The sequence below is a fragment of the Haematobia irritans genome, chromosome 1 (assembly GCF_050003625.1).
Source record: "Haematobia irritans isolate KBUSLIRL chromosome 1, ASM5000362v1, whole genome shotgun sequence".
Lineage (NCBI taxonomy): Eukaryota > Metazoa > Arthropoda > Insecta > Diptera > Muscidae > Haematobia > Haematobia irritans.
The window spans coordinates 221,127,742-221,155,607 of record NC_134397.1 but is presented as its reverse complement, the minus strand read 5'-3'; the positions used below and the strand labels follow the sequence as shown (position 1 = coordinate 221,155,607).

At 28.7% G+C, this 27,866-nt stretch overlaps 2 protein-coding genes and 1 long non-coding RNA gene across 5 annotated transcripts in view; 2 read left to right on the top strand and 1 right to left on the bottom strand.

Annotated features, from left to right (window-relative positions):
• The window catches only part of Men-b (NADP-dependent malic enzyme b, mitochondrial), a 41,535-nt gene extending 25,856 nt beyond the window's left edge, over positions 1–15,679 (bottom strand). For 2 of the 3 annotated variants that reach the window (XM_075292872.1, XM_075292874.1), the window contains exons 1-2: positions 15,579–15,679; positions 15,296–15,346 (exon numbers count right to left, since the gene is read on the bottom strand). In XM_075292872.1, the coding sequence (XP_075148987.1) occupies positions 15,296–15,312 (17 nt within the window). In that variant the 5' untranslated portion in view covers positions 15,313–15,346; positions 15,579–15,679. Of the gene's footprint in view, positions 1–15,295; positions 15,486–15,578 lie in introns of those variants that run through there. The other variant, XM_075292873.1, reaches the window with a different exon arrangement.
• On the top strand, positions 9,403–10,213 carry LOC142222632 (uncharacterized). Its single transcript, XR_012718333.1, has 2 exons — positions 9,403–9,572; positions 9,929–10,213. It is a non-coding gene; the product is annotated as an uncharacterized LOC142222632 (long non-coding RNA).
• A 5,490-nt stretch (positions 15,680–21,169) lies between the features above and the next one.
• On the top strand, positions 21,170–26,283 carry DNAlig3 (DNA ligase 3). Its single transcript, XM_075292862.1, has 7 exons — positions 21,170–21,621; positions 21,693–21,886; positions 23,984–24,178; positions 24,235–24,401; positions 24,465–24,534; positions 24,589–24,770; positions 24,836–26,283. The coding sequence occupies exons 1-7, from the start codon at positions 21,270–21,272 to the stop codon at positions 26,220–26,222; spliced, it is 2,547 nt and encodes an 848-aa protein (XP_075148977.1). The 5' UTR covers positions 21,170–21,269; the 3' UTR covers positions 26,223–26,283.
• The last annotated feature ends 1,583 nt before the right edge of the window (positions 26,284–27,866 follow it).

Here is a 27,866-nt window from a genome sequence, read left to right as displayed (position 1 = left end):
GCTTTGCCTTACTTTAAAGATATACAACTTCAGCAGAGAGACGCAAAAGCTCAATATTTGTGTCCTAAATTTAATGAAAAACATTTTTGAAGCAAGGATTATAAACTTTCTTTTAATTGAAATTTCATTATTTTAAAGAATTTTGTCCTTTACATTAAGTTAAATTCGATTTCTTTAAATTAAAAATGTTTTTCTTTATTTTAAGCAAACTTTGCCTTACTTTAAATATATACAACTTCAGCAGAGATACGCAAAAGTTCAATAGTTGTGTCCTAAATTTAATGAAAAACATTTTTGAAGCAAGGATTATAAACTTTCGTTTAATTAAAATGTCATTATTTTAAAGAATTTTGTCCTTAACATTGCGTAAATTTCGAGTCCTAAAATTTAATTTGCATAATCTTCCATATTTGATCAATATTTTTTTCAGTGTATATTTTGTGTGTGTGATATCTTTAAATCAAAACTGGGTTTCTTTACATTAAGGAAACTTATCATTAGTTCAAAGACATACGACTTCAACGGACACACAAAGAAAAATTCATTAAAACTCAGCCAACGAAAAATTTTCATTGATATAACGAAACATTTTCATTAATACAATGAACATATTCGTTAATAGTACGAAACGTTACGTTAGTTAATTGAAAATTCGTTATAATAACGAAATATTTCGTTGTATTAACGAATTTGTTTCGTTGGCTGACTTTTAACGACACATTTCGTTAATATAACGAAACTTTTTCTATTAATGGAGGGACACAACTTTCCAAAATTGTTGACCTAAATTTGATAAAAAAAATCTCTTTGAAACAATGATTATAAACTTTCTTTTAATTAAAATTTCATTATTTTAAAGCAATTTGTACTTAATATTGTGTAAATTACGCATCCTAAGATTTAAGTTGCGTAATCTTTAATACCACGTAAATATTTTTTTCAGTAAATTAAGTGTAATAAGTAGGTAAACTAAATAGTATTCACAACTATGATCTGCACGTGATTTAAAAATCAAAAGAATTGTGTAATAGATTCAGTATGCGAAGATAAAATTAACATTTTATAAAAAATTGCAATAATAAAAAAATCCGATTCGGGATTCTAACCCCATTTAGAAGTTAAATCGTATAATAAGGCTTATAAATTTGTAACCACTACGTTTTGAGATCATGACAGCTGGTTTTTAACAAAGATTCGCTTCTATGAAGGGATCGTTTTGAAATAGAGGTGTGTGCGTGACACGAATTCTCGTGACACGCGTGAATCACGAGAGTCGTGAACAAAAACCAAAAAACTCTGGTGAATGTGCGTGAATGGAAGTAAAATAAATATGTCGTAAGTTCGCATGCGTGAGAAATAAAGTCGGTTCTTGAATGTGCGTGTGTCTAAACAAGACTGTTTAGACTTTGTTACCTTTGCTTACTCACGGTTGGAAAATATCGTGATTCTCGTGAATTTGTCGTAAATCGCGTGAATTGTCATGAATCGTGTGTGATCGTTAGTTCTTAAAAGTAGTTCGTGCGTGAGTATAGGTTTTCATTTCGTGAATGTGCGTGAGTGCGAGTGAAATTTTACTCACGCGCACACCTCTATTTTGAAACCTGAACACGCCGTTCATGATTATTTTTATTTTATTTTAATTAATCAATTAAATTTATGATAATTAATATGAATCATTCATTTAAGGTTGAATGTAAGAAGAATTATCTCTAATTCAAAAAATCATTTTTTGTTGGAAAAAATATTTCTGTAAACTGAGATTTCTGAATCTTTTTCGTTCAATAAAAAATAGCTAATAATTGAAATGAGTAAATCGCACAATAAAGGGAACTGATGAAGATGTGGAAATCCGAAACAGCTGCATTTCCATACATTTTGGGCAACATTTTTTACTTTCATAACACCGGTAATGAAAGCCTAATAAATAAGCCATTTTATAATTACATCTACTACATTGCGGTATATGTACTTCATAAAAAAAAAACTTCAAACATAGGATGATTTATTTTTAGAATTCCGTAGTAACCTTGAATAAAGTTTTATGGAATCAAATAATGTTTCAGTTGTGTCTATTAACAAATTTCATTGGGTGTAAGCATCACCCTAATATTCAACGTTGCTGTTTCTCCCAAAAACAAAGAATATAAAAAAATAATAACAATAAAAATATTTATATGCATACGAAACAAATTATCCAAGGAGAGGTCACACCATCTATACAAAATAGCGAAGATGAGAAAATTGGCACACATTACAATTTTTGCTACAAACAAGAAAATGGGAAAACTAACACCGCTTCCCTTTCTCTCCGGCATATAAAAACAAATGTGCCAATTGATTTTTTTTGTTCTGTTTCACACCAAAAATTTTATTATTTTCAAATTTTGTTTTTATAATGACGGCATTATTATAACTTATTTTAGGTATTCGCATATACTATGTATGCCCCCCCTCCGCACATTCCCATAGACTAACAAATATGACATTCAGCCCGAACAAAAAAGAGATTATCAAATAAAAAATCTAATTTATTTAGATAGCAACAATTACAACAATGTATCTTATGTAATAAGATTTGCGTTTGGCTAAATATGATGACACCAAAAATACCCCAGAGTATTCAAGGAAACTATTTGCAAAGCATATCTATCCCAAAATAATAAAATAAAAAAGACACACAAAGAGTGATTGGTTTGAAAATAAACCACTCTGATTGATTTGTTAGGAAGACCAAAACGAATGGGATATTGAAAATAGAGACAAAAACATGTTAGCCACCCCCTTTCAGTCCGTCTAAACCTAAATTTGCGTTAACACATATGGCGAGAAGAAAGCGAAATAAAACAAAATAAAATCACACATGGAATAAAGTGAGAATAAAATTTGTTCATGGCCCACATAGTTACCAGGTAATTTGACCAACAAAACAATGGGAATGTTTATACTGAGTGACGTCGCCCATCTCTTCCCATTTTTGCAAGTACAAGTGAAATCAACTACACACAAAAAATTGTCCTAATACCAAAAGTTAGGCATACATAATTTTAGTAACTAAAATTTAGAGAACAAATAAAAAATCTCAATTAAAATAAAGTAGATATAAAATGTTGACATAATTCTCTAAAGAAATACAATTTTGGGAAAATTTTCTATAGAAATAAAATTTTGGCAAAAGTTTCTAAAGAAATAAAATTTTCTAAAGAAATGACATTTTGACAAAATTTTCCGTAGAAATAAAATTTTGACAAAATTTTCCGTAAAAATAAATTTTGACATAATTTTCTATAGAAATAAAATTTTGACAAAATTTTCTATAGAAATAAAATGTTGACATAATTTTCTATAGAAATAAAATTTTGACAAAATTTTCTATAGAAATAAAATTGTGACAAAATTTTCTAAAGAAATATAATTTTGGCAAAATTTTCTAAAGAAATATAATTTTGGCAAAATTTTCTAAAGAAATAAAATTGTGACAAATAGGAATTAAAATTTGACAAAATTTTCTATAGAAATAAAATTTTGACTAAATTTTCTATAGAAATAAAATTTTGGCAAAATATTCTAAAGAAATAACATTTTGACAAAATTTTCTGTAGAAATAAAATTTTGGCAAAATGTTCTATAGAAATAAAATTTTGACAAAATTTTCTATAGAAATAAAAATTTGACATAATTTTCTATGGAAATAAAATTTTGAGAAAATTTTCTACAGAAATAAAATTTTGACAAAAATTTTCTATAAAAATAAAATTGTGACAACATTTTCTAAAGAAATAAAAGTTGGCAAAATTTTCCAAAGAAATAAAATTTTTGCAAAATTTTCTAAAGAAATAATATTTTCTTTTTTTAAAGAAATAACATTTTGACAAAATTTTCCGTAGAAATAAAATGTTGGCAAAATTTTCTATAGAAATAAAACTTTGACAAAATTTTCTATAGACATAAAACTTTGACAAAATTTTCGATAAAAATAAAATTTTGACAAAATTTTCTAAAGAAATAAAATTTTGACAAAATTTTCTAAAGAAATAAAATTTTCTGAAGAAATAACATTTTGACAAAATTTTCCGTAGAAATAAAGTTTTGGCAAAATTTTCTATAGAAATAAAATTTTGACCAAATTTTCTATAGAAATAAAATTTTGACATAATTTTCTATAGAAATAAAATTTAGACATAAAATTTTGACAAAAATTTCTGTAGAAATAAAATTTTGGCAAAATTTTCTATAAAAATAAAATTTTGACAAAATTTTCTATAGAAATAAAATTTTGAAAAAATTTTCTAAAGAAATAAAATTTTCTAAGGAAATAACATTTTGACAAAATTTTCCGTAGAAATAAAATTTTGACAAAATTTTCTATAGAAATAAAATTTTGACAAAATTTTCTATAGAAATAAAATGTTGACATAATTTTCTATAGAAATAAAATTTTGACAAAATTTTCTATAGAAATAAAATTGTGACAAAATTTTCTAAAGAAATATAATTTTGGCAAAATTTTCTAAAGAAATAATATTTTTGGCAAAATTTTCTAAAGAAATAACATTTTGACAAAATTTTCTAAAATTTTTAAAAAATCTTCTATAGAAATAAAATTTTGACAAAATTTTCTATAGAAATAAAATTGTGACAACATTTTCTAAAGAAATAAAGTTTTGGCAAAATTTTCTAAAGAAATGACATTTTGACAAAATTTTCTGTAGAAATAAAATTTTGGCAAAATTTTCTATAGAAATAAAATTTTGACAAAATTTTCTATATAAATAATATTTTGATAAAATTTTTGCAAAATTTTCTATGGAAATAAAGTTGTGGCAAAATTTTCTATAAAAATAAAATTTTGGCAGATTTTCTATAGAAATAAAATTTTGACAAAATTTTCTATAGAAATAAAATTTTCACAAAATTTTCTATAGAAATAAAATTTTGGCAAAATTTTCTATAGAAATAAAATTTTGACAAAATGTTCAATAGAAACAACATTTTGAAAAAATTTTCTAGAAATAACATTTAGACAAAATTTGCTATAGAAATAGCATTTTGACAAAATTTTCTATCGTAATAAAATTGTGACAAAATTTTCTATAGAAATAAAATGTTGACAAAATTGTCTATAGAAATAAAATGTTTACAAAATTCTCTATAGAAATAAAAAAATGACAAAATTGTCTACAGAAATAAAATTTTAACAAAATTTTCTATAGAAGTAAAATTTCTTTAAAAATTTTATTTTTTATTTCTATAGAAAATTTTGTCACAGTTTTATTTCTATAGAAAATTTTGTCACTATTTGATGTGTGGTAACATTTTCTTAAATTTTCGGTTCATTATTTTTGCGAGTGGCAACCGTGCTCTCAAGTAAGGATGATTCTTTTCAATCTTGAAAAACACATTTTTGATTTAACAAAATTAATTTAAAAAAATCGTTCAATCGTAAAAAGGCTTCAAGTAAAAAAGCTTGACTTAAAGTTTTTTTTAAAGAAACACAATAGAGAACTCGAAGTGAAGTTGTTCATTTCGAAATGAATCCCAGCAAAAAATTTTTTGTGTGTAGTATTGCTCGACAGCTTCACATGTTTAATGAGATAATAGTGGCAGATCCCCCCACAACTGGTCTCCCACTGTGCAATATACGGCAGTAGGTCAGTGCGAATTTGTCTACTCACACGTGATGCTCCCCATAGAATTGCTCACAAACAGTGGATAATGCTGAAATAGCAAAAGATTTGCCAAAGATTTTTCGAGAGAATTGCAAAGACAGAAAATAACCTTAACTCTACAATAATTGCATAATAGAAAACAATGTCGAGTTCGAGGAAATATGCATACACTACTGAGCGAATGTGTTACCAATTCTTGACAAACATTTGCTGAGTTATTTGTTGTAGTCTGGGCAATATTAATATCGTATATTTATGTTTTAAGCCCGATTTTCGCAAATTTCGGTGGTGTTGTATTTCTTATAGTTTGAAAATGTACCCAGTCGATAACATCGTCCACAGGTGGAATTTTGAGAGAAAAGTAAGGTCCATAAAGTATAGAAATGAAGAATGGTTTTTGTGCGAAATTTTAAGTGTTTTTTTTGCTACATTACACCTAAAGAAATTTGTTAGTAGACAGTAAAATCTGTAAACATAGTTTTGATTTTCAAAACTCTCTTATAATCTTATAATATAAATCCGCAAATGCAACCTCTATATTCAAAATTCCTACATATAATTTAAACACACACATTCACGCACGCGCAGAACAAAACATTTGTACTAACATACAGAATTTTTTCATGAGTGTACATTTTTTCGTGAGTTGGAATTTTATCATGAAGTTGCATTTTTTATGGCGTGAAATTTTTCGTAATTCTGAACTTCTTCATGAGCGTGAATTTGGTCGTGATTGTAATTTTGACGAAATTGAGAAAGTGAGTCACGCGTATCACCACCATTTCGTGTCTGCGTCAGAGAATGAGGCCACCGAGTCGCCGATTTTAGAAACCGCCTACTATTTTTTGCCAGTCGACGCCGCCGCTAAATATTCCGCACCATCTCGACTCAAATTTAGCTGCTTATTAATCAAAAATATTGATTTAAATCAGAAAACTTTACTGTTATATTTTTTAGCAAAATTTTGAATAATTTTGCAAAAATTGGACGGAAATGTAAATTTGATTGTATGATTGGTTTTACAACTAATAGCATTACCACTCGGATAATTTCCCATACCTTTATATCAAAGTACTTACCCAGCAAAAACTAGGTAACCACATCTCATTACAATTGACATTACCAGGAGTAAAGATGTCATTACACGTTGCATTACATTGCGGCGAGTTATAATGACTAACTTGTAATGACAAAAATAAAAACTTCTCGGTAATTTTCGAATTGTTATTCTCAAATTTTTAGGCAGTTGTAGTTAACGAATTAATAAAATAGAATAAATGATGGTACCATTAGGTATAATTATTCACATAATCGAGCACTTACATAAAAAATCAAAAAGAATATATAATGTAATGGTAATTCTGAAAAATTTTCCGTTAAGAAATTTTTATCACAAATATTTCATAATAATGACATTATCATATTATGTTTTAAATAAATGCTTTCTTATACCTCATTCACATTAACCTTCGTAAATGCGCTTAAACTAAATTTCAAATGCCATTTGCCTTATAAAAAAGAAACTTAAAATCCTTTTTTAGTAGATTTCGAACCTTATGTGAATTGGCTATTGGATATATTATAACGTAATTCACGAATCCAACTGCCTTAAACAACCTACGTTTATTTCTATTTTAAGTGTGAAATTAATTTGAGTGTAATCTTATTTCGATTATTTATTGGATTTTTTGTTTATTTATACAATATTCGTTTCTATTCAAGTAGTTCTCCTATTACAGCATCACTCGCCATATTTTGATCCATTGTAATCGGCGATAGAAATCAATATTTTCGAGATTTGGTTGCCTGAGACAATAAGTGGCTATTTTGCAAGCTTTGAGGTATCTACGAATAAGTCATTACATGTTAGGTGATTATATGCCTTAAATGCACTACTTATTTTATGGCCGAAAGTATGCCTGGGGAGAAGTACTTTCCTTCTGGGACATGCTTATGTAAATGTAATCCGAAGCGATGCCAATTAATAAGTGGTTATTAATTTTTAAATAGGCTTACCTACAGGATTACCGGGTAATGAGAGTTTTTGCTGGGTATAATACGAAATTTTATGGTATTATTCTTGCAAAAAAGGTAACCCTATAGAATAAGGTTTTAAAGAAAATTGTAGATCACTTTATGGGTTTTTGGAGATACACACTATTACATATATTTTAACTAGAGGTGTCTTTCAGGATTGGATTAAAAATATCAAGGCATCCAAAAAGCCACAAATTTCACAAGTTGGGATTATTGTATCAAAGCTAAAATATTTAGTTGATGAATTTTATTCGCTCTCTCAATACTATAAGGAACATTTTATTTTCTTACAAAACGAAATAGAGAAATGACATAGAGCGTGGGTGTTTCTTATTTACATATAAACGTACATTTTATACATATACAATTTATGTATAAATTGTGGTGCCAAAATAATAATAAAAAAACAATTTAATTTGGGCACTTTTAATTAAGAAAATGAACAACGTAATCAATCAACTATTCGTAACAAACTGTGAATAACAGCTTTAAGATACCAAAAGTACTTATGTGTTACAAAACAGTTATAAAAAAAATTCACACAAAAAAATTATGCTACTTCGTTATACACATATTCTTGATATTATTATGACTGACTCAACCAACAACGTGAAAAGAATCCAAAACAATGAGCACTTGCTTTAGCATTTTCTAACAAAAATGTACAACTTATGAAATAAACTCGATGCGAAAATAATTATGCTTATGTCACATATTTACGCTATGTATATACATTTTTTTGCGATATGCTATATGGATACAAGTGTCGATATTATTTGTGTGCGACTATACCAAATGAGAATAGGTAAAATTTTGTGCTAGAGGAATACTTTTTTAAATTGCACTGAAAAAACAGTGAACCCACCAGGAAAGATAACTTTCGATTAATTTTAGAAAATTTTGAATTTTTTTAGAAAATTTTAACTAAACAGTATTACAAGCGCTGGCATCACTCCGATATGGTAAAAATAAGTAAATATTTTTCGACAAATTCAAGAAAATTTATTAGACATAACTAAGTTTTTGCACTTGTTAAAGAAAATTTTGTAGTTTTAAGAGAAATCTTGGAGTTCAAAATTGCAAGAATGTCTTTAGTGCCATACGAAGTTCATGAACACATTTTTGGTAAAATTTACAAATTTAAAGAAATAATGAACTATTTTGTGAGAAATACGAAATTAGGAAACCTTTATGCTTTATTTTTGTATAATTTTTTCCTGTGTTTTAGTTCATTTAACTAACGTACGCAAAAAATTATTTGAGTAAAGTAAACTTTTTCCAAACATAATGATTCTATGAACTAATATAGAGTTAAATTGGCTTTAGTGAAATAGAGAGTTCACTTTTTTTTTGAGTGTGAGCTTATAAAGAAGAGATTTATGTGAAAACAATATTTTCACAAGAGTTATACCAAAAAAAAAAAATATTTCCAATGTCTTTTCTTTTTATTTGGTATGCTTTACTTAATAGAAAAACATGAATTTTTAATGGTCACATATGAAATGAAAGATTTATAATCAAAAAACACAACATTTTTAAGAAAATAGGAAAATATAAAAGGTCAGTCTCCTTGTTCATCAATTCTTCAGAAAATATGGCAACGTCCTAACCATGCTTTTGTCATCATAACAATGAATCATTAATCAAGTCAAGATTTGTTATTAGGTATGAACCCCATCTAGAATATAATCAATATTGAAAAAAATTTCGATATATCGCTAGGTCTTATAATTTACAAAATATTAAAGACAATTATTTTAAGTAATGAAATTTCAAATATTTGCTTCAAAAATTTGTTTGTTTTAAATTTAGGACACAAATTTTGGAAATGTGCGTCCCTCCGTTAATGCCGTATATCTTGGAACTAAGGTAATTTTTCTTTAAAGAAATCGTCCTCAAATTAACTGAAATATTGAATCTTTATATGAAAGATAAAAACGCTTCAAATATAGGCTAAGACTTATTTTGAGGATTTAATATCTTTGGTTTAAAGATGTTTTGAAATCAAGAAAACATTTTGTACTTTGGATTCTTAAACTGGCATTTTAGTTTGTACGTGAATATCTTTATAATATAAGGTGATTACTATGTTCAGGTTTTTCACCAAAACACTAAGTTAAAAGTGCAAAAATATATATGAAGACGATTGCGAACCATTTAATATTTCTAATTTAAGTAAACAAAATATAAAAATTTCCTAATTTAAAAATTTCTTTATTTTAAAGAAACTGCATCTTTGGCTCGGAATCAACAACAAAATCCTTACGAAACGGTCAAAATCTTTGGATCCAAGTAAACTTTTTTTGGGCATGTGCACAAGGCCAAAGCAGAACACGCGATTTTATGCAGACCTAACGGATTTTTTTGCGTGTCAATAACACAGTTTTATCATGTATTTCTTATGGGAGCAAAATGTAAACAATCGATAACAACGCCTCGTGGAATTTTCGTTAACAAATATAGCAAGACAATTCTTATGGACTGAATAAAAATATTGACCTAATTTTAAAGATTGTGCAACCTACAATATACTTAATCTTTGCTTTAAGAATTGTTTCCTTTACACAGAAAATATATCACCAAATTATTTCCAATTAAAAAGTTGATTGAAGTTGAAAATTTTTTCAATTAATTGAAACAATTAACTTTTTAATTAAGATAGAAACATTAAGATAATTAAGTCAATGATTGAAAGTTTTAAAATTTTTGGCTGTGGCAACGGATTCTTTTTTGATTTCTGTCAAATATTTGCCCAGTGTGACCATAGCATAAGTCACTTAAAAAAAGTGATGGACATTTTTTTTTAAATTTTTAACCAAAAAATTACTTCAAACAATAAAGTTTTTATTCAAATTAAAAACACTAACGGCCATTTTCATGTAGCTCCGATATGTTTTAACTGCCAGTTAACAGAAAGTAAATTGCAAATATCTTCTCTCCAGTTAACTTTAACTGAAACAGTTTCGTCAGTTAAGTTCCTAACTATCAAATGGAATACATATGCAAGATGACAGCTTCGTTCATAATACGGTTTAAAAGTTGGTTAGTTAACGGAACACTAACGGAGTTTTATGAAAATGGGGGTAAGTCAGTTAAGAAAGTAATTAAAAATAGTTACGTGTTTATTGAAAAAATTAAATGAGTATTGCAATCAACTTCAATTAAGTTTTTAATTGAATCAATAAAAAAATTAATTGAAATTTGCTAATGAAATCAATTAATTTTTTAATCAAGTATTTTTCTAATGTCCAAATAAAATGTGATTGATACTATCATTCATTGAAGACATTTCAATTAAAAAATTAATTGGATCAATAATTTCGTAATTGAATCAGACAAAATTGTTGGTCTGTAAATTAAGAACATGAATCGTTGAAATTTGCATCCCTCAATTAACGTTGTAAGGTTTTGAAATAAAGCAAATTTCTCTCAAAGTAAAGAAAAACATTTTTAGTTTAGGATATAATATCTAAAATAAATGAGATCTTGAATCTTTGGGCAATCTTTAGGGAGCTAGATAGCTCTCTAAAAAATTTCTTTATTTTAAGAAGCACAATCTTTTGCACGGAATCAATAATAAAACCCTTAGTTTTTACAGGTTTCTCTACACTGAAAAAAGTATTGATATGATATTAAAGATCAAGCTTTAAAACTAGCGGAAAAGTTTTTATACAGACCTAATACAGTTCATCTCCCAGTTCAATCCGAAAGCAGGTAGGACATATTGGGCTAAAATTGTATATATAAAAACCTTTGGATTTATGCCTTAGAAAACGTTTTGGAGTCTTTGGTAGGGATTGTTTACATTTACTTACATAAGGAACGCATTAGTAAACATTCAGTCAGTTCAGTAATTTTTTGAAAATTTTATGTAAATAGTTATGTGATTTGTGTTCTGTTATCATATGCTTGTATAACTGAGATGCTTAATATGTTACGAAAGTTATTCTTCTTTGTTTCGAAGAAACTGGCTACACATAGAATTTTGTGTTAAGAGTGTCAAGTATGGATTGGTCCACGTCATTGTCTAGGGATGACCCACTGTATCAAATTGGTGTTACAATGGATTTACAAAAACATACTCGAAGATGTTATGCTACCATATGCCGAATGGGAAATGCCATTACGTTGGACGTTTCAACAGCATAACGACCCATAACAAGCATCAAAGTTTGTCTAAACGTGGTTTGAGCATAGCAATATTAAATATCATGAAGTTGCAAAAATTTCTAGAAAATAAAATTCTGACAAAATTTTCTAAAAAAAGAAAATTTTTAAAAAATGATCTATAGAAATAAAATGTTGAAAAAATCTTCTAAAGAAATAACAAACTTTTCTATAGAAATAAAATTTTTACAAAATTTCTATAGAAATAAAATTTTGACATTTTCTAAAAAAAATAACATTTTGACAAAATTTTCTATAAAAATAAAATTTTGAAAAAATTTTCTTTAGAAATAAAATTTTAACAAAAATTTCTACATTTTATATTTTGACAAAATTTTCTATAGAAATAAAATTTTGACAAAATTTTCTATAGAAATAAAATTTTGACAAAATTTTCTATAAAAATAAAATTTTGACAAAAATTTTCTATAAAAATAAAATTTTGACAAAATTTTCTATAGTAATACAATTTTAACAAAATTTTCTACAGAAATAAAATTTTGACAAAATTTTCTATGGAAATAAAATTTTGTCAAAATTTTTTTAAGGAATAAAATTTTTACAAAATTTTCTATAGTAATACAATTCTAACAAAATTTTCTACAGAAATAAAATTTTGACAAAATTTTCTATAAAAATAAAATTTTGACAAAATTTTACATAAAAATAAAATTTTTAAAAAAATTTCCAAAGAAATAAAATTTTAACAAAATTTTCTAAATTAAATTTTGAAAAAAAAAAAAATTCTATAGAAATAAAATTTTTACAAAATTTTCTTTAGAATTAAAACTTTGACAAAATTTTCTATAGAAATAAAATTTTGACAAATTTTCTATAAAAATAAAATTTTGACAAAATATTCTATAGAAATAAAATTTTGACAAATATTTCTGTAGATATAAAATTTTGACAAAATTTTCTATAGAAATTAAATTCTGACAAAATTCTCTATAAAAATAAAATTTTGACAAAATTTTCTAAAGAAATAAAATTTTTACAAAATTTTCTATAAAAATAAAATTTTGTCAAAATTCTTTATAGAAATAAAATTTTGTCAAAATTCTTTATAGAAATAAAATTTTAACAAAATTTTCTATATAAATAAATAAAAATAATAAATTTTGAAATAAAAATTGATCTGAATGGAATTTTTTATAAAAATAAAAATTTCACAAAAATAAACATTTTTGAACTATTATTTATTTGAAACAAAAAAATTATCATACTAACAACCAAAATTTAATCAAAAACTTCAAAACGAGATTTTTAATTTGGTAGATTATTGGTAGCATTTTCTTGAAATTTTGGTAGATTGTTTTTGGCTCGAGTGGTAACCTTGCTGCAGAGTCCATGTATTAATATATTACAGGATACAAATATTTAATAAAATACCTTAACCGAAATATTAAAAATCGTAATAATATAACAATACGTTTTTCATATAACATAATAATGAAATATTTATGGTAGTTGCAAATGTTTTGTCCGACACAAAATAACAAAGACTTCGTTTAATTTTCACCATCATAACCTTTACTTTATATAGGTCAAGGGTTATGTATATATATTAAACAGGGTCGGTTATTCAATACCGCAGTAAATTTTTCTTACCCCCACTTATTTTTCAACAAAATTTTCTTTACATTTCCTCACCCTTTTTATGTATATCTTAGTAACAATGTTTCGTATTTCAAATAGAGATGTGCAAGTGACACGAAATTGTGAGTCAATACATTTCTTCTAGTGAATGTTTGAGAGTTTAAAATTTTTTCGTGTGTTAATGTGTGGCTTTTTTTTGTGAGTGTTATTCCTACCAAAAAAACAAAACCGGTTTATATACATCACAAAATATACATCGACTTTCTAGTGATATAGGTATAGGTTTCAAAATTTGCATTTTTAAAACGGTTTTTTTTTTTATATAAATCAAAAAGTGTTCCATATAACGGCATTAAGTAACCATTTGAAAAGTGTGGCTAAAACTTCCGCTTATCCGTGAAAGCAGATATATCTGCTAGAACCGAATTGAATTGTAAACGAAAAAACGGAATTTGCATAGCAAACTATTGTATTAATTTTTATTTGAAAGTAGTTTTTCGGGTAGAATAAAATAAGAACCGATTTTAAACCGGTTATTGGAACCTGGTTGTAGTGAATCGATAATTCGGGTAGAATAAAATAAGAACCGGTTTTAAACCGGTGTATCAATGATCTGAATTGTAAACGAGAAAAACGAAACTTGCATAGCAAACTATTATATTAATTTCTATTTGAAAGTAGTTTTTCGGGTAGAATAAAATAAGAAACGGTTATTGGAACCGGGTTGTAGTGAATCGATAATTCGGGTAGAATAAAATAAGAACCGGTTATTGGAACCTGGTTGTAGTGAACGGATAATTGGGGTAGAATAAAATAAGAACCGGTTTTAAACCGGTTATTGAAACCTGGTTGTAGTGAATCGATAATTCGCAAAATCACGTTAAAAAAAAAAAGCGAACTTTTTTAATCGCAAATTTTATTTATATAGATATAATATCTATACGGTTATCCCCGATTCTAAAAAAAGAATGTAGATTTAAAAAGCTCGGAGGGGGAATTTATTTTAACCGGAAAACATCAATGGATTCGTTATTAGCTTTCTAGCGATGTCCATTTGAAAGTAATGTGTTCACAAGAACCGATAAATAACCGTTTATAAACGAATATTTACCTACATTTTAGAATCGAATAGCCAGGAAAAAATGGTTGTAATATACTTTTAGTTCTACCATATATTTGGAAAAAATGGAGTAGGTATGCTAAACTAGAGTTTTGCCAATTTTTCTCTTGTGAGTACGTGCGAGTGTGAGTAAAATATTACTCACGTGCACATCTCTAATTTCAATAGCCATCTAAAAAAATCCCGCTGGAATAGGAGGATGAAAGTAACTCCAATAACCTGCACACCACAACGACATGGAAAAATATACAATATTTTAGTTTCTTGAAAAATGCCAATCTAATATTCTGTTGACATCATGTACGAAATTTTTTATTATATCCTTTTCAGGATAACAAAAATATATCGATGCTATTTCAAACAACATCACTGTTAACACTCTTTTTTCTTTGACATTCGTTTTCTCTACATACATATCTCAATGTTATGGTTTTGTATGTATATTGGCTCAGTATACCTGAGGGAGGTGCGACGAGGAGCTTTCTACCCCAAACCATTGCGTCCGCGCTGCTCCTTACAAAAACAACGAAGCAAAGCAGATGATATCAATGCTCAGAAAAGCCCCACAGAACAGATGTATTGCATAAGCCTTTTGGCTTTTAAGACGTTTATCCAACACTTTTCACAATTTTTGTGATTAGCTCCAAAACGTTAATAATTTGTTAAAAACAATATATGCGATTTTTTTTATTACTTCAATACTTACTGAGGACGTGAGAACATTTTGTTGCCTGCTTTGGTGGTGTGTGTGTGTTTGCTGCCAAAAGGAAAGCTTATTTATTAACAATTTCAATCTTTTGGAGGGATAAGAATAATTTGAAAATAATTTCTTTATTAGACTTCTTTGCACTTTTTGAATTATTCACAATTTTGACACTATATATTTATAATTTTTTATTATATATGTATTTATCCACCCACTTTACATATATTTTTTCTTTTATATTTTTCTAACACTTGTGGTTTTTTCCGTATTCCCACAAACGTACCAAGAAAAAATCGAAAACAACCTCCAAACCTCCGCACGATTCAATCGGTTTCGTTGAAAGAAGCTTTTCAACTAAAAAAAAGTTTTCAAACGAAAAGAAGTAAAGTGTGATTTGCAGATTGTCAGAGTTACCAACCTATAACTAAATGGGCTTTATATCATTCCTGGAAGTTTTGCAAAAATAAATGCTTAAATATTTTTGCGATTTTGTTGGCAACACCCAAAAAATATATACCCTGTTCCCCTATCTCATACGAAAGCTTTCATTCGCAATTCAACTGAAAGAAATTTGAATTTGTTATATTTCTAAAAGTCGTTAATTACAAATGAGTATTTTTCAAAATTTTGGCCTGAGAATTAATAAAAAGTTTTTACTTTCTTTTGGTACATATTAGGTCTGTTTGGGTATTTTTCCAAACTTGAAAAAAATTATCGAGAGTAAAACTGGATTTTACTCTCTTTGTTACAATTAGCAACAACGTATGCGAAAGCCATCCAGTACCAATTTAAGGTATTAAGCTCGAATTTAGCCGTTATAAACGAAAATAAATCTGTAAATGCTGCACAAAATTATAACTTTTTGTGAAAAATTTTACTATAACTTGATGATCCACGGCAACAAGAGAAAATGCTTATTTTCTTTAAAATGGATTATTAAAGAAAAGTAACCGTGAACAAGTGGATATTTTAACGCGATAAGGTGGGTATTAAGTTCGATTTTAGCCGCTAAAATCGCTAAAGTGAGCACTAAATCAGTAAGAATGGGCTTTATCACTGAGTGCTGCCCGATTCCATGTTAAGGTGAGTATTAAGTTCGAGTTTAGCCGCTAATTTTCACTAAAGTGAAAACTAAATCAGTAAAAAAGTCATAAAATTATACATATTTGTTGCAGATTTCATTATAACTTGATGGGGAATATCCCAAAGTAAATTTGCACAAAGTTTGTATTCATTAAAATGGATTACTAAAGAAAAGTAATCGTGAAAAAAATGAGGATTTTAGCGGCTAAACTCGAACTTAATACCCACCTTTAAGCTGAGAACTATGTTCAGTTTTCAAGCTGAAAACCAGCTTGTTTTCACGGTTACTTTTTTTAATTAACAAATTTAGAAATTTAAAATTATTTGCAATCAATTCCTTGGATCTTTTCCATCCATTATTTGGAAAGACTCGATCAAAATATAATCGTCTTCATAAATATATTTGTACTTTTAATTTAGTGTTTTGGTGAAAAAGCCGAACATAGTACTTACCTTTAAAGGAACGACATTCAATAAAAAAATTTGACAATTATCACAAATTATCGGGTACTCGAATGGCGCTATTGTGTCCGTTCAACTCCTACCCGAAATAGCGGAACCAAAATCAATTTTTCTTTGAGATAGAGGAACACAACATACAGTTTTATTGAAGAAGCTCTATTACTGTTTTGAAATAATTAAATCAGTGATGCACAAGATTTATGTAGCTTCTCTTGAAGACAATTTTTGTTTTTTTTTTTTTTCTAAATTGGCAAAGAAATTTCAAATCTCGAAAAACGTGGATTTTAAGTGTAGATCCTATAAGTCAACTTCCAATAAAATTAACAAAATAAACGCTTTAAGGTTGGCACTATGTTCAGGTTTCGAGCCAAAAACCAACTATTTTTGGCGGTTATGCAATCATTAAAAGTTATGCAATCAATATCCTAGATATTTTCCATTCATGATTTCAGCACTTTTAGTTTAAAGTTTTGGTGGAAAACCGAACATAGTACTCACTTTTACTCTTTACTGTCATATATATTTATTCCTTACAACAAATTACTTAAAAATTAAACCATTTTTTACAAAACTGAATTAAAACGTATTTTAGAAATATAATAGAATATATATTAATTGTTTTTCTTGTATATGATGCTTTGGCAAATATGTAACTTTGCATTGATGTGTTTTCCGATGGTGTTGATTTTCCCTCAAATTCATAGAAAGCACGAAAACCACTGCGATCGAAGCGATCATTCGAGTGAAAAGAGACACGAAAAAAACGATCATCCGAACGAATTTCAAATTTTTCACGTTTTCCGCAAAATTTAGGAAATTTTCTATCTGTACTAATAAAGTTTGAGAATTCAACATAATCGCTTGCTGTCATATGTTCGCAACTGCTTCAAAATAGAAGAAGGAAGAAAAAATTGAGAGTCATTTTACACAGATTCCTGGGACCAAAAAATAATTATACATACCTTCCAACACCCTCGACATCAAAATAACTGAAACGTATTATAACCTTTTCATCCACTTCGCCATAGAAAAAATAGTCACAATTGATGTTTTGGGGATATAGACCAGGAAAATTGGGCGATGTGAAGAATCCAGTTTTCTTCGTTGTACTATTATAGGAAAAACTACAATTATGGCCCAACTGAATACCTGTTGTGATTCCATAATCTGAAAAGATATAATTAGTTAAAAAAATACATGCGATTGTGTTAAAATATTTTTCCTACTTGTGAGAAAGGAGTATTCTGCTTTGAATCCATAATATCCTGCAAGCTTTTGTTGATTATTCGGATATTTACCAACAAATTGTAGTATCAATTTCCGACCTGTAGACATAATTGGTTTGGGCAAAAAGGCTCCACAATATAGATCCATAATTTCATATTTTCCCTTGACTTGGGTTAATAGTTGCAATGAATCATTTGGTTTACATTCTGATGTATTCTTATCAGTGGGAATATTGAAATCGAGAAATTTTATTTGAACTCGTTCATCGTTATCGGAGGCATAAAATTCGTAAACACATTCCACACGACCTATGTTTAACACAGGTACCAAATTGTTGGCATTTGTTAAACGAAGACTTGTCGAGAACAACAAACTTGTGTCAAATGTACCAGATTTATTTTGTCGCGAATCGAAGGTTTCACGGAAAATACCTGCAACGGAAACAATTTGAAAAATATAAATCGATCAAAACATACAGAGGACAAAAATCTGAAATATATTTTATATTACAAAAATAAAATTTTGGTACGATTCGGAGTTATGTTTACTATTTGAAAATCCCGTTCAAATATTACGTTCACACTAAAGCTGAGTACTATGTTCAGTTTTCAAGCTGAAAACCAGCTTGTTTTCTTGGTTACGTTTTTAATTAATTAATTTAGAAATATAAAATTATTTACAATCAATTTCTTGGATCTTTTCCTTCCACTATTTGACAAGACTTGATCAAAATATAATCATCTTCCTAAATTTATTTGTACTTTTAATTTAGTGTTTTGGTGAAAAACACGAACATAGTACTCACCTTAAAGGTGGGTACTAAGTTCGTGTTTAAGGTGGGTATTAAGTTCGAGTTTAGCCGTTAATTTTCACTAAAGGTGAGTATTAAGTTCGAGTTTAGCCGCTAAAATTGCCATTTTTTCACGATTACTTTTCTTTAATAATACTTTTTAAGGAATACAAACTTTGTGAAAACTTGCTCTAGGCTATTCCCCATCAAGTTATAATAAAATGTGCAACAAATATGTATAATTTTATGCCTTTTCTTACTGATTTAGTTTTCACTTTAGTGAAAAAACTCGAACTTAATACCCACCTTAAAGTGAAAACTAAATGAATAAAAAACGTCATGAAATTATACATATTTGTCGCAGAGTTCATTATAACTTGATGGGGAATATCGCAAAGCAAATTTTCAAAGTTTATATTCCTTAAAATGGATTATTAAAGAAAAGTAATCGTGAAAAAATGACGATTTTAGCGGCTAAACTCGAACTTAATACCCACCTTTATCCGCTAAAATCGTCATTTTTTCACGATTACTTTTCTTTAATAGTCCATTTTGAGGAATACAAACTGTGTGAAAATTTGCTTTGGGCTATTCCCCATCAAGTTATAATGCTTAAACAAAAATGTATAATTTTATGCCTTTTTTACTGATTTAGTTTTCACTTTAAGGTGAGTATTAAGTTCGAGTTTAGCCGCTAAAATCGCTAAAGTGAAAACCAAATCAGTAAGAAAAATGCATGAAATTATACATATTTGTTGCAAATTTTATTATAACTTGATGGGGAAAAGCCCAAAGCAAATTTTCACAAAGTTTGTATTCCTTAAAATGGATTATTAAAGAAAAGTAATCGTTTAAAAATGACGTTTTTAGCGGCTAAACTCGAACTTAATACTCACCTTTAGTGAAAAAAATGATGTGACAAAACACTAAAACTTCGTTCATTTACAAATTTATATGGCGATCTCACCAAGCATGTTTTGGGGTTTGAAATGTTTTCCCTTTATAAGCATTTCAAAACGAGTCGTTTTCCCCATACAAAAAATCAAGTTCAGAACACAAGTTTTCCTACAAAACACTTTAATTTTTTAATTTAAACGCCTCCAATTTGGAATATGCTCTAACTGAACATACTCTTTTCAAAATGCATGTCAAATTATTAAAATAAATTTCATAGAAAAAACGATTAAGAAAGGCTTTGAAGAACATAGGGACGTGAAAATAACTTAAAAAATGTTTTGCCTTTGTGATCGCGTTATTTATTTGAACAAACGGTACGTATATTTGAATTTATAGTAAATGGAAATTTCGACTTTCCCCTGCCAGCATTTCAAAGTTCCATTTCATCTTCATCGCTACCACAGACTCGTAAATGTCACTACAACCATCCTACTGTGATGGGGGGCAGCATATCATAAAGTACAAAATGTACTTCATACATGTATTTTGCCATCACTACTTTTACAAAAGCCATTTTATTTTTTGTGAAACGCCAAGCGCAACCAGCTTGTTATATTTTATTTAAATAAAAACGAAAATAAAGTTCTGAAAACATAGATTTTACGCTTAAAATTGTGAAAGGTATATTGGTGAACAATTTTTGATTTTCCAAATGGAATAAAGTGATTGTTTTTCAAATATTTTACAGACACGCTGCCTCCATCGAATAAAAACACTGGCTGATAGACGGTGCAACATGTAACTCGCTAATTGTAACTCTACATCATCATTAATGCAAAAAATTATGTTAAATGTGATGTGATAGTGGTATAAATGTTATATTTTTAAGAATTTGTAAATGATTAATCAAATTAATAAATATCTAAACAAACGTGTTTTACTCGACCACAATGATTCTTTTACCACTATCTTAAAATGTGCTTTTTCTGATTGTTTGGAGGGTCTCTTATTGGCGTCGTTCTAATTTGATCTATAAAGGCACCTAATAATTGCACTCATGCGAAACCTTTTTGTAGTAACTTGGCGTGGTACAACTTCTCAATAGTGACGGCGCTTTTCCGACGAGTTTTTGATATCGTATATGATTGTTTTCGACGTACTGGGGATTCTCAGAAGCGCCCCCAAATTCAAAAAATGTTGGCAGGGTCCATGACAACCGTCAAACTGAAACATCTCAACTCGGTGTGAACGGTGAAATGTTTTGGAAAAACGAATGAAGAGACGAGTCAGTGGGCACATAGCATTAACAGCTACTTTGGTGCACCAACCGTGGAAACCTACCTTAAGTTTTAATTAGCATTAAATGCAAGTATTCTTGGCAACCCTGACTGTGCTTTTCAAATTGACAGCTGTTTAAAACAGCCGCTAGATGATTTACTTCTCAAACAATCAACTCATATTGGAATTGTTGTTTAAAATATTTTGTAAACTATTATTATTGTTTTATTTGTTTGTATGTTATTTAATAAGTACAAAGTTTTTCGTATCATATCTTTGCATCGCTTTGTTAAATCAACAAAGAATATGTCCCATTGTGTTGAAGATAACCGGCTTTTTACATTCACCCGAATTTGTGATGAAATTGCTGCAGAACGGAGTTATAACAACAAAGCCCAAATTCTTAAGGATTTTCTTAGGAAAGGCTGTAATAAGAGGGAATTCCAGGGTGATACATTGCTCTGGATTCGAATGTTAATACCATCTGATTCGCAAGCTGTCTATAATTTACAAAATAAGCAAATGTTGAAGCTATTCTCTCGCCTCTTTAATTGTGATGTACAGAAAATGCATTTGGATTTGGAGCAGGGTACAGATTTTGCATTTTCAGTGTAGTGATATCCTAGCTAATAAACATGTATACTTTCTTTTATCTTACAGAGGGAGATGTTTCAGAGACCCTTCGAAAATTCTTTGAAGCCTCCATTAAATTGAAACCTCAGAAAGATAGTACGCTTTATTTGCAAGATGTTGATGAATTTCTGAAGAAACTCGAACAACGTACCAAAGAGGATGAACAGACTGAACTTTTACAACAGTTATGTAAAAGAACAACATCAAGTGACTTGAAAACGGTAATTCACAATGTGCCAATATAGATTTTCAGTATCAATTTTCGACCGATCTACACCGATTAGCGTTTGGGTAAAATGGTTCCACAATACAAAGCCATAACTTCATTTACATATTTCCATTGACTTGTGTTAATAGTTGCTGTGAATCATTTGGTTTACATTCTGGTGAATTCTTCTGTTTTATGTAAAAGTCTTCTCATAGGAGACAACACACATCTAACTTGAATATACGCCGTAGTGGCCGGACAAAATCCTCTATATCGCACGAAACGATGTAACAAAACATTTAAGTTTGACCATGCCAAATTCTCATTGTCTCCCAGTTCAAAAAATATTTTTGCTGTGGGATAAGGAATCATGTTTCTAGATTCACTTCGGCGCAAGAGATGCTAACCTAAAAGACATATTCTTCAATATTAGTTCCAATTTCTGTCGACTTCTTTCGCGATGACCAAAGCGTGACCCACCGTCTGGAACACCTTGTTCCATTTAGAGATTGAAATCAGCTGAGTTGGTTCCAGCAAGAATCACACGTAAAGTATCGTCGTGAATGTCACCTGCTAAGAGGGCACCCATATCCATCCTTAAATTTCCTGGTAGTCCATGCATGCAGCAGGATCTTCCTAGATTTTGACAAAATTTTCTATAGAAAAAATATTGACTATCTTTTCTGTAGAAAAAAAATTTTTGACAATTTTTTCTATAGAAATAACATTTTGACAAAATTTTCTGTAGAAGTAAAATTTTGACAAAATTTTCGAAAGAAATAAAATTTGACAAAATTTTCTATAGAAATAAAATTTTGACAATCTTTTCTGTAGAAATAAAATTTTGACAATCTTTTCTATAGAAATAACATTTTGACAAAATTTTCTATAGAAATAAAATTTTGACAAAATTTTCTATAGAAATAAAATTTTGACAAAATTTTCTATAGAAATAAAATTTTGACAAAATTTTCTACAGAAATAAAATTTTGACAAAATTTTCTATGAAAATAAAATTTTGACAAAATTTTCTATAGAAATAAAATTTTCGATAGAAATAAAATTTTCACAAAATTTTCCATAGAAATAAAATTTTGTCAAAATTTTCTATAAAAATAAAATTTTCACAAAATTTTCTATAGAAATAATATTTTCACAAAATTTTCTATAGAAATAAAATTTCGACAAAGTTTTCTATAGAAATAAAATTTTCACAAAATTTTATATAGAAATAAAATTTTGACAAAGTTTTCTATAGAAATAAAATTTTGAGAAAATATTCTATAGAAATAAAATTTTGACAAAATTTTCTATAGAAATAAAATTTTGACAAAATTTTCTATAGAAATAAAATGTTGACAAAATTTTCTATAGAAATAAAATTTTGACAAAATTTTCTATAGAAATAAAATTTTGACAAAATTTTCTATAGAAATAAAATTTTGACAAAATTTTCTATAGAAATAAAATTTTAACAAAATTTTCTATAGAAAATTTTTTTTAGATAAGAATTTTTTATTTGGCAGGTGTTTGGTAAAATTTTCTCCAAATTTTGTTAGATTATGTTTGGCTCGAGTGGCAACCGTGATTGGCAGACTATCGATTGAAGGTGTGTGTGGTAGGTATCCTGCAAAAAACGTTGTAGAGCTCCACCGAAGAATCGGTTTTAGATTTCCACAAAAAAATTGATAATCAGCCAAGTTTGCCTTTCTCGCCTTCAGCTACAAAACTCCGCTTCGGTCGAGCTCTAAAATCTTGGGCTTGAGAAAGCTGTTGGCAAGATGGGTTCATTCTGAAAAAAGACTTTGGCGTCCTCTTCACAATGGCAACATATTGACCCATAGCTTTCACCAAATCATTTTTAAATTTGTTGAATTGACCGTATGTTCTTGCTTTGACACTGTCAAATTCGTTTGAACAGATCAGGTCATGGTAATATGTACTTTTCATACGGGTTAAAGAACATCGCTTAACCAAGTACCTCTATCGAGTGAAAAAAAAACAGCCACATTTCCAAAATTTTCTTTCTTTTTGTAGATTAAGTTCTTATCGATCGACCTTCGCATATGCTGCTGCTATGCTACAATAAACAAATAAATTCTATTTCCAGATTATACGCATAATCAAACAGGACTTGCGAATGAATGCAAAAGCCAGTCATGTTTTGGCAGCTTTTGGACCCATGGCTTATTCGTCTTATCAAGCAACACGAGACTTAGCGGCAGTTGTAAAACAATTTTCCTTTAAGAAAGGAGAACCCACCAAAGATCTTATGCCAATGGCAGATAAAGCCAAAGGCAAAAAGGTATAATGATTTCTTAAAAAATAAAAAAAAGTTTATTTTTTAGGGATTAATTTTAGGGAGCAAAAGCAGGTAATGTTCAAGTGATGACACCTATTTCACCTATGTTGGCCAATGCTTGTAATTCTGTGGAGGAAGCGTTTCGAAAGAGTCCTATGGGGTTATTCAGTGAAATTAAATATGATGGCGAAAGGGTCCAAATACACAAGCAGGGGAATGAATTTAAGTATGCAGGAAATTATGAAATAGAAGACATTAAGATAACATCAAATTAAAAATATATTTACAGATTTTTTAGCCGTAATTTAAAACCAGTAATGGAGCACAAAGTTAAACGTTTTAAGGAATTTATACCAAAGGTAAAAACAGAATCTATTATAACTGATGATTATTTCTATCGATATAATTTTAAGGCTTTTCCCGGTGCTGGCGATATGATTTTAGATTCAGAGATAATTTTAGTCGATACCAAGACGGGAGAACTTTTACCTTTTGGTTCTTTGGGTGCCCATAAGAAGAAAGAATATCCCCATGCTGAAGTTTGCCTATTCGTTTTCGATTGTATTCTCTTTAAGGGAGAAGATTTAACAAATGTGTATGTATTTGTAACTAAGATAAATTACAGAAATATTAACATTAACCTTTATTCCTCACTTTTAGATCTTGTAAACAACGAAGGAAAATTCTAGAGGATAACATAAATCCTATTAAAAACTACGTTCAGTTATCGGAATCTTATTTTTTGAAAACTAAAAATGAACTAGCTTTAATGACAGCCAAAGTATTGAAGGCTCATCTGGAAGGTGTAGTCTTAAAGGATCCCAATGGCACATACCAACCTGGCAAAAGAGGTTGGTTAAAAGTGAAAAAAGATTACCTCTTTGGGGGGCAAATGGCAGATACTGCCGATTTAGTCGTTCTTGGAGCTTCATATGGTTCAGGGAAAAAAGGTGGCGTTCTAAGTATATTTCTAATGGGTTGTTATGATCGGAGGGATCGTTTGTGGAAAACTGTTACCAAAGTCCACACTGGTTTGGATGATAATACTCGATTGCAAATGCATGATCATCTAATGAAACTTATGGAGAGATCTGATGCCAATCGTTTGCCCACTTGGTTTCTGTGTAATAAACCCTTAATTCCAGACTTTGTGGCTAAAGATCCCAAAGTAATGCCGGTTTGGGAAATAACTGGTGCCGAGTATACTAAATCTGGGGAACATACAGCATCGGGAATATCGATACGATTTCCTCGAATCACACGTCTGCGTGATGATAAATCTACCAAAGAAGCCACCGATTTGGAACATTTAGAAAATATGTATGAGGCTTCCAAAAATAATGTTAATGTTGATCTACTAATAAAAGGATGCGATGATGAGGATGAAGATAAACTACAAATCAATAGTAAGTTGAATCTACAAGGTGTGATTACACCCAAAAAGGAAATTAAAAGCGAAACAGAAGAAAGTCCGGTTACCAATATTAAAAAGGAAAAGAAAATTACAACACCTAGCGATAGTGGCAGTAACAAGAAGAGAAAATCCCAAAATCCCCCTGAAGAAGAAAAACTTTTTGTGGAAAACAAAAAAATTAAAGTGGAAAATGAAGGTAAAAATTTCAATAGCAAAGATGAAGGAAGAAAAATACGAACAATGCATGATTTTGTTATTAAGAAGGAAATAAAAACAGAACTCAAAGAGGAGGAACCAACTCCTTCGACATCATCAAAAGCCAAAGCTAATTTACAAAGTCCCATTAAGAAAAGTAAATTGTTCAAAGATTTTAATATTTATTTCGATAATATTAATAATTTGACAGAACTTAAAAACATTGTAGAATCGCATAGTGGTACATTGACCACCAATGGTAAATTGGCAAACTTGGTGATTCATGAGACATGTAACCCTAATTTGAATTTAGACGAGTGTAGATTGAAATATTGCCGAACTTGTCATCATTTGAGTAAACAATGGTTATTGGATTGTGTGAAAGAGAAAAAGCTATTAGATTATGGTTTATATGCAGTTGTTATGAATACGCAATAAATGATTATACGATAACGTATAAAACAAAAGAAAAAAAGGTTTTAGGTACATTTGGACTAAATGGGGAATCGCTATTTAATATGCACATGATTTTTTTTAGTGCGTACACAAAAACTGACGAAAAAGAGCGAACAGTTTTACTTTATACGAAACATTTTGGATGTTGGCTGATCGTTATATACTTGAGTATTGCATCGGTTACATATTTTATGGTCGGAAACATCTCGGAGTAATGTAATAGTTCGTTTGTCATACAGTAAACGCACGCAGGTTTCTTTGACTAAAAAAAATTTGCAAAAGGAGCGAACATTTGCATACTATTATGTGCTACCGAAAATAATATAAAATAATATGAGAATTTTTTCGATTCCAAAATTTTTCTAAAGAAATGTTCTTCTACACACAAAAAAATTTTGTTCTGATTCAATCACGAAATTAATTGATCCAATTAATTTTTTAATTGAAATGTCTTCAATCACGAAAATGATAGTATCAATCACAGTTTTAATTGGAAATTAAAAAAATGTCGATCACTTTTTTTAAGTGACTTAATCTTTCGAGTTTGATTCAAAAGTTAATTGTATCAATTAATTTTTTAATTAAAAATTTTGCAATGTTTAATCATTGACATAATTAGCTTAATGTTTCTATGTTGATTAAAAAGTTAATTGTACCAATTAATATATTAATTGAAAAAATTTTCAACTTCAATCAACTTTTTAATTGGAAATATTTTGGTGAAATTTTTTCTGTGTAACGATAAAATTTTTTAATTTTTTGATGGAAAATTTTCCAAACAGAAGTTTTCGATATAAAAAAAATTTCATAAGAATTTTTATGAAAATTGTTCATACAAATGTTTTTGATATGAAAAATTATAAAATTTTAAAACTGCTCATATATATATGGTTTGGTTATAAGCAGCGGATATTTTCGTATCAGGGGAAGCGCCGTGACGAGTACTTGCTAACTAGATGGTCGCTATATTCAGAAAAGTGTTTTTTTCTAAAAAAAATTTGAAAGATTGCTTAAAACAGAATAACGGCCAGGAGATTTTGGTATCAGGGGAAGGGCCGTGGCGGCTAGAGAGTCGCTATATTCAATACAGAATACAGAAATATGTTTTTTTTATGGATTTTCAGTAATTAGTTAGAAGAAAACTTTTGATGGAAGAATTTCCAAAAGAAAATACCTCGGTTGCAACAGTTAGTATGATACTGTTAGGTAGATTGGTAGAATTCTCGATGTTTTGGTAGATTTTGCAAAGTATTCTTTTCCAACTAAGAGGTACTTCAATCTTTTATCGAAATAAAATTTTGGCGAAATTTTCTATAGGAATAAAATTTTCTATAGAAATAAAATTTTGGCAAAATTTGACGAATAACGGCCAGGATATTTTGGTAGCAGGGGAAAGGCCGTGGCGGCTATAGGGTCGCTATATTCATTACCGATACAGAAAGATGTTTTTTTGCGGATTTTCAGTAATTAGTTAGAAGAAAACTTTTGATGGAAGATTTTCCAAAAGAAAATATCTCGGTTGCAACAGTTGGTATGATACTGTTTGTTAGATTGGTAGAATTCTCGATGTTTTGGTAGATTTTACAAAGTATTCTTCTCCAACTAAGAGGTACTTCAATTTTTCTA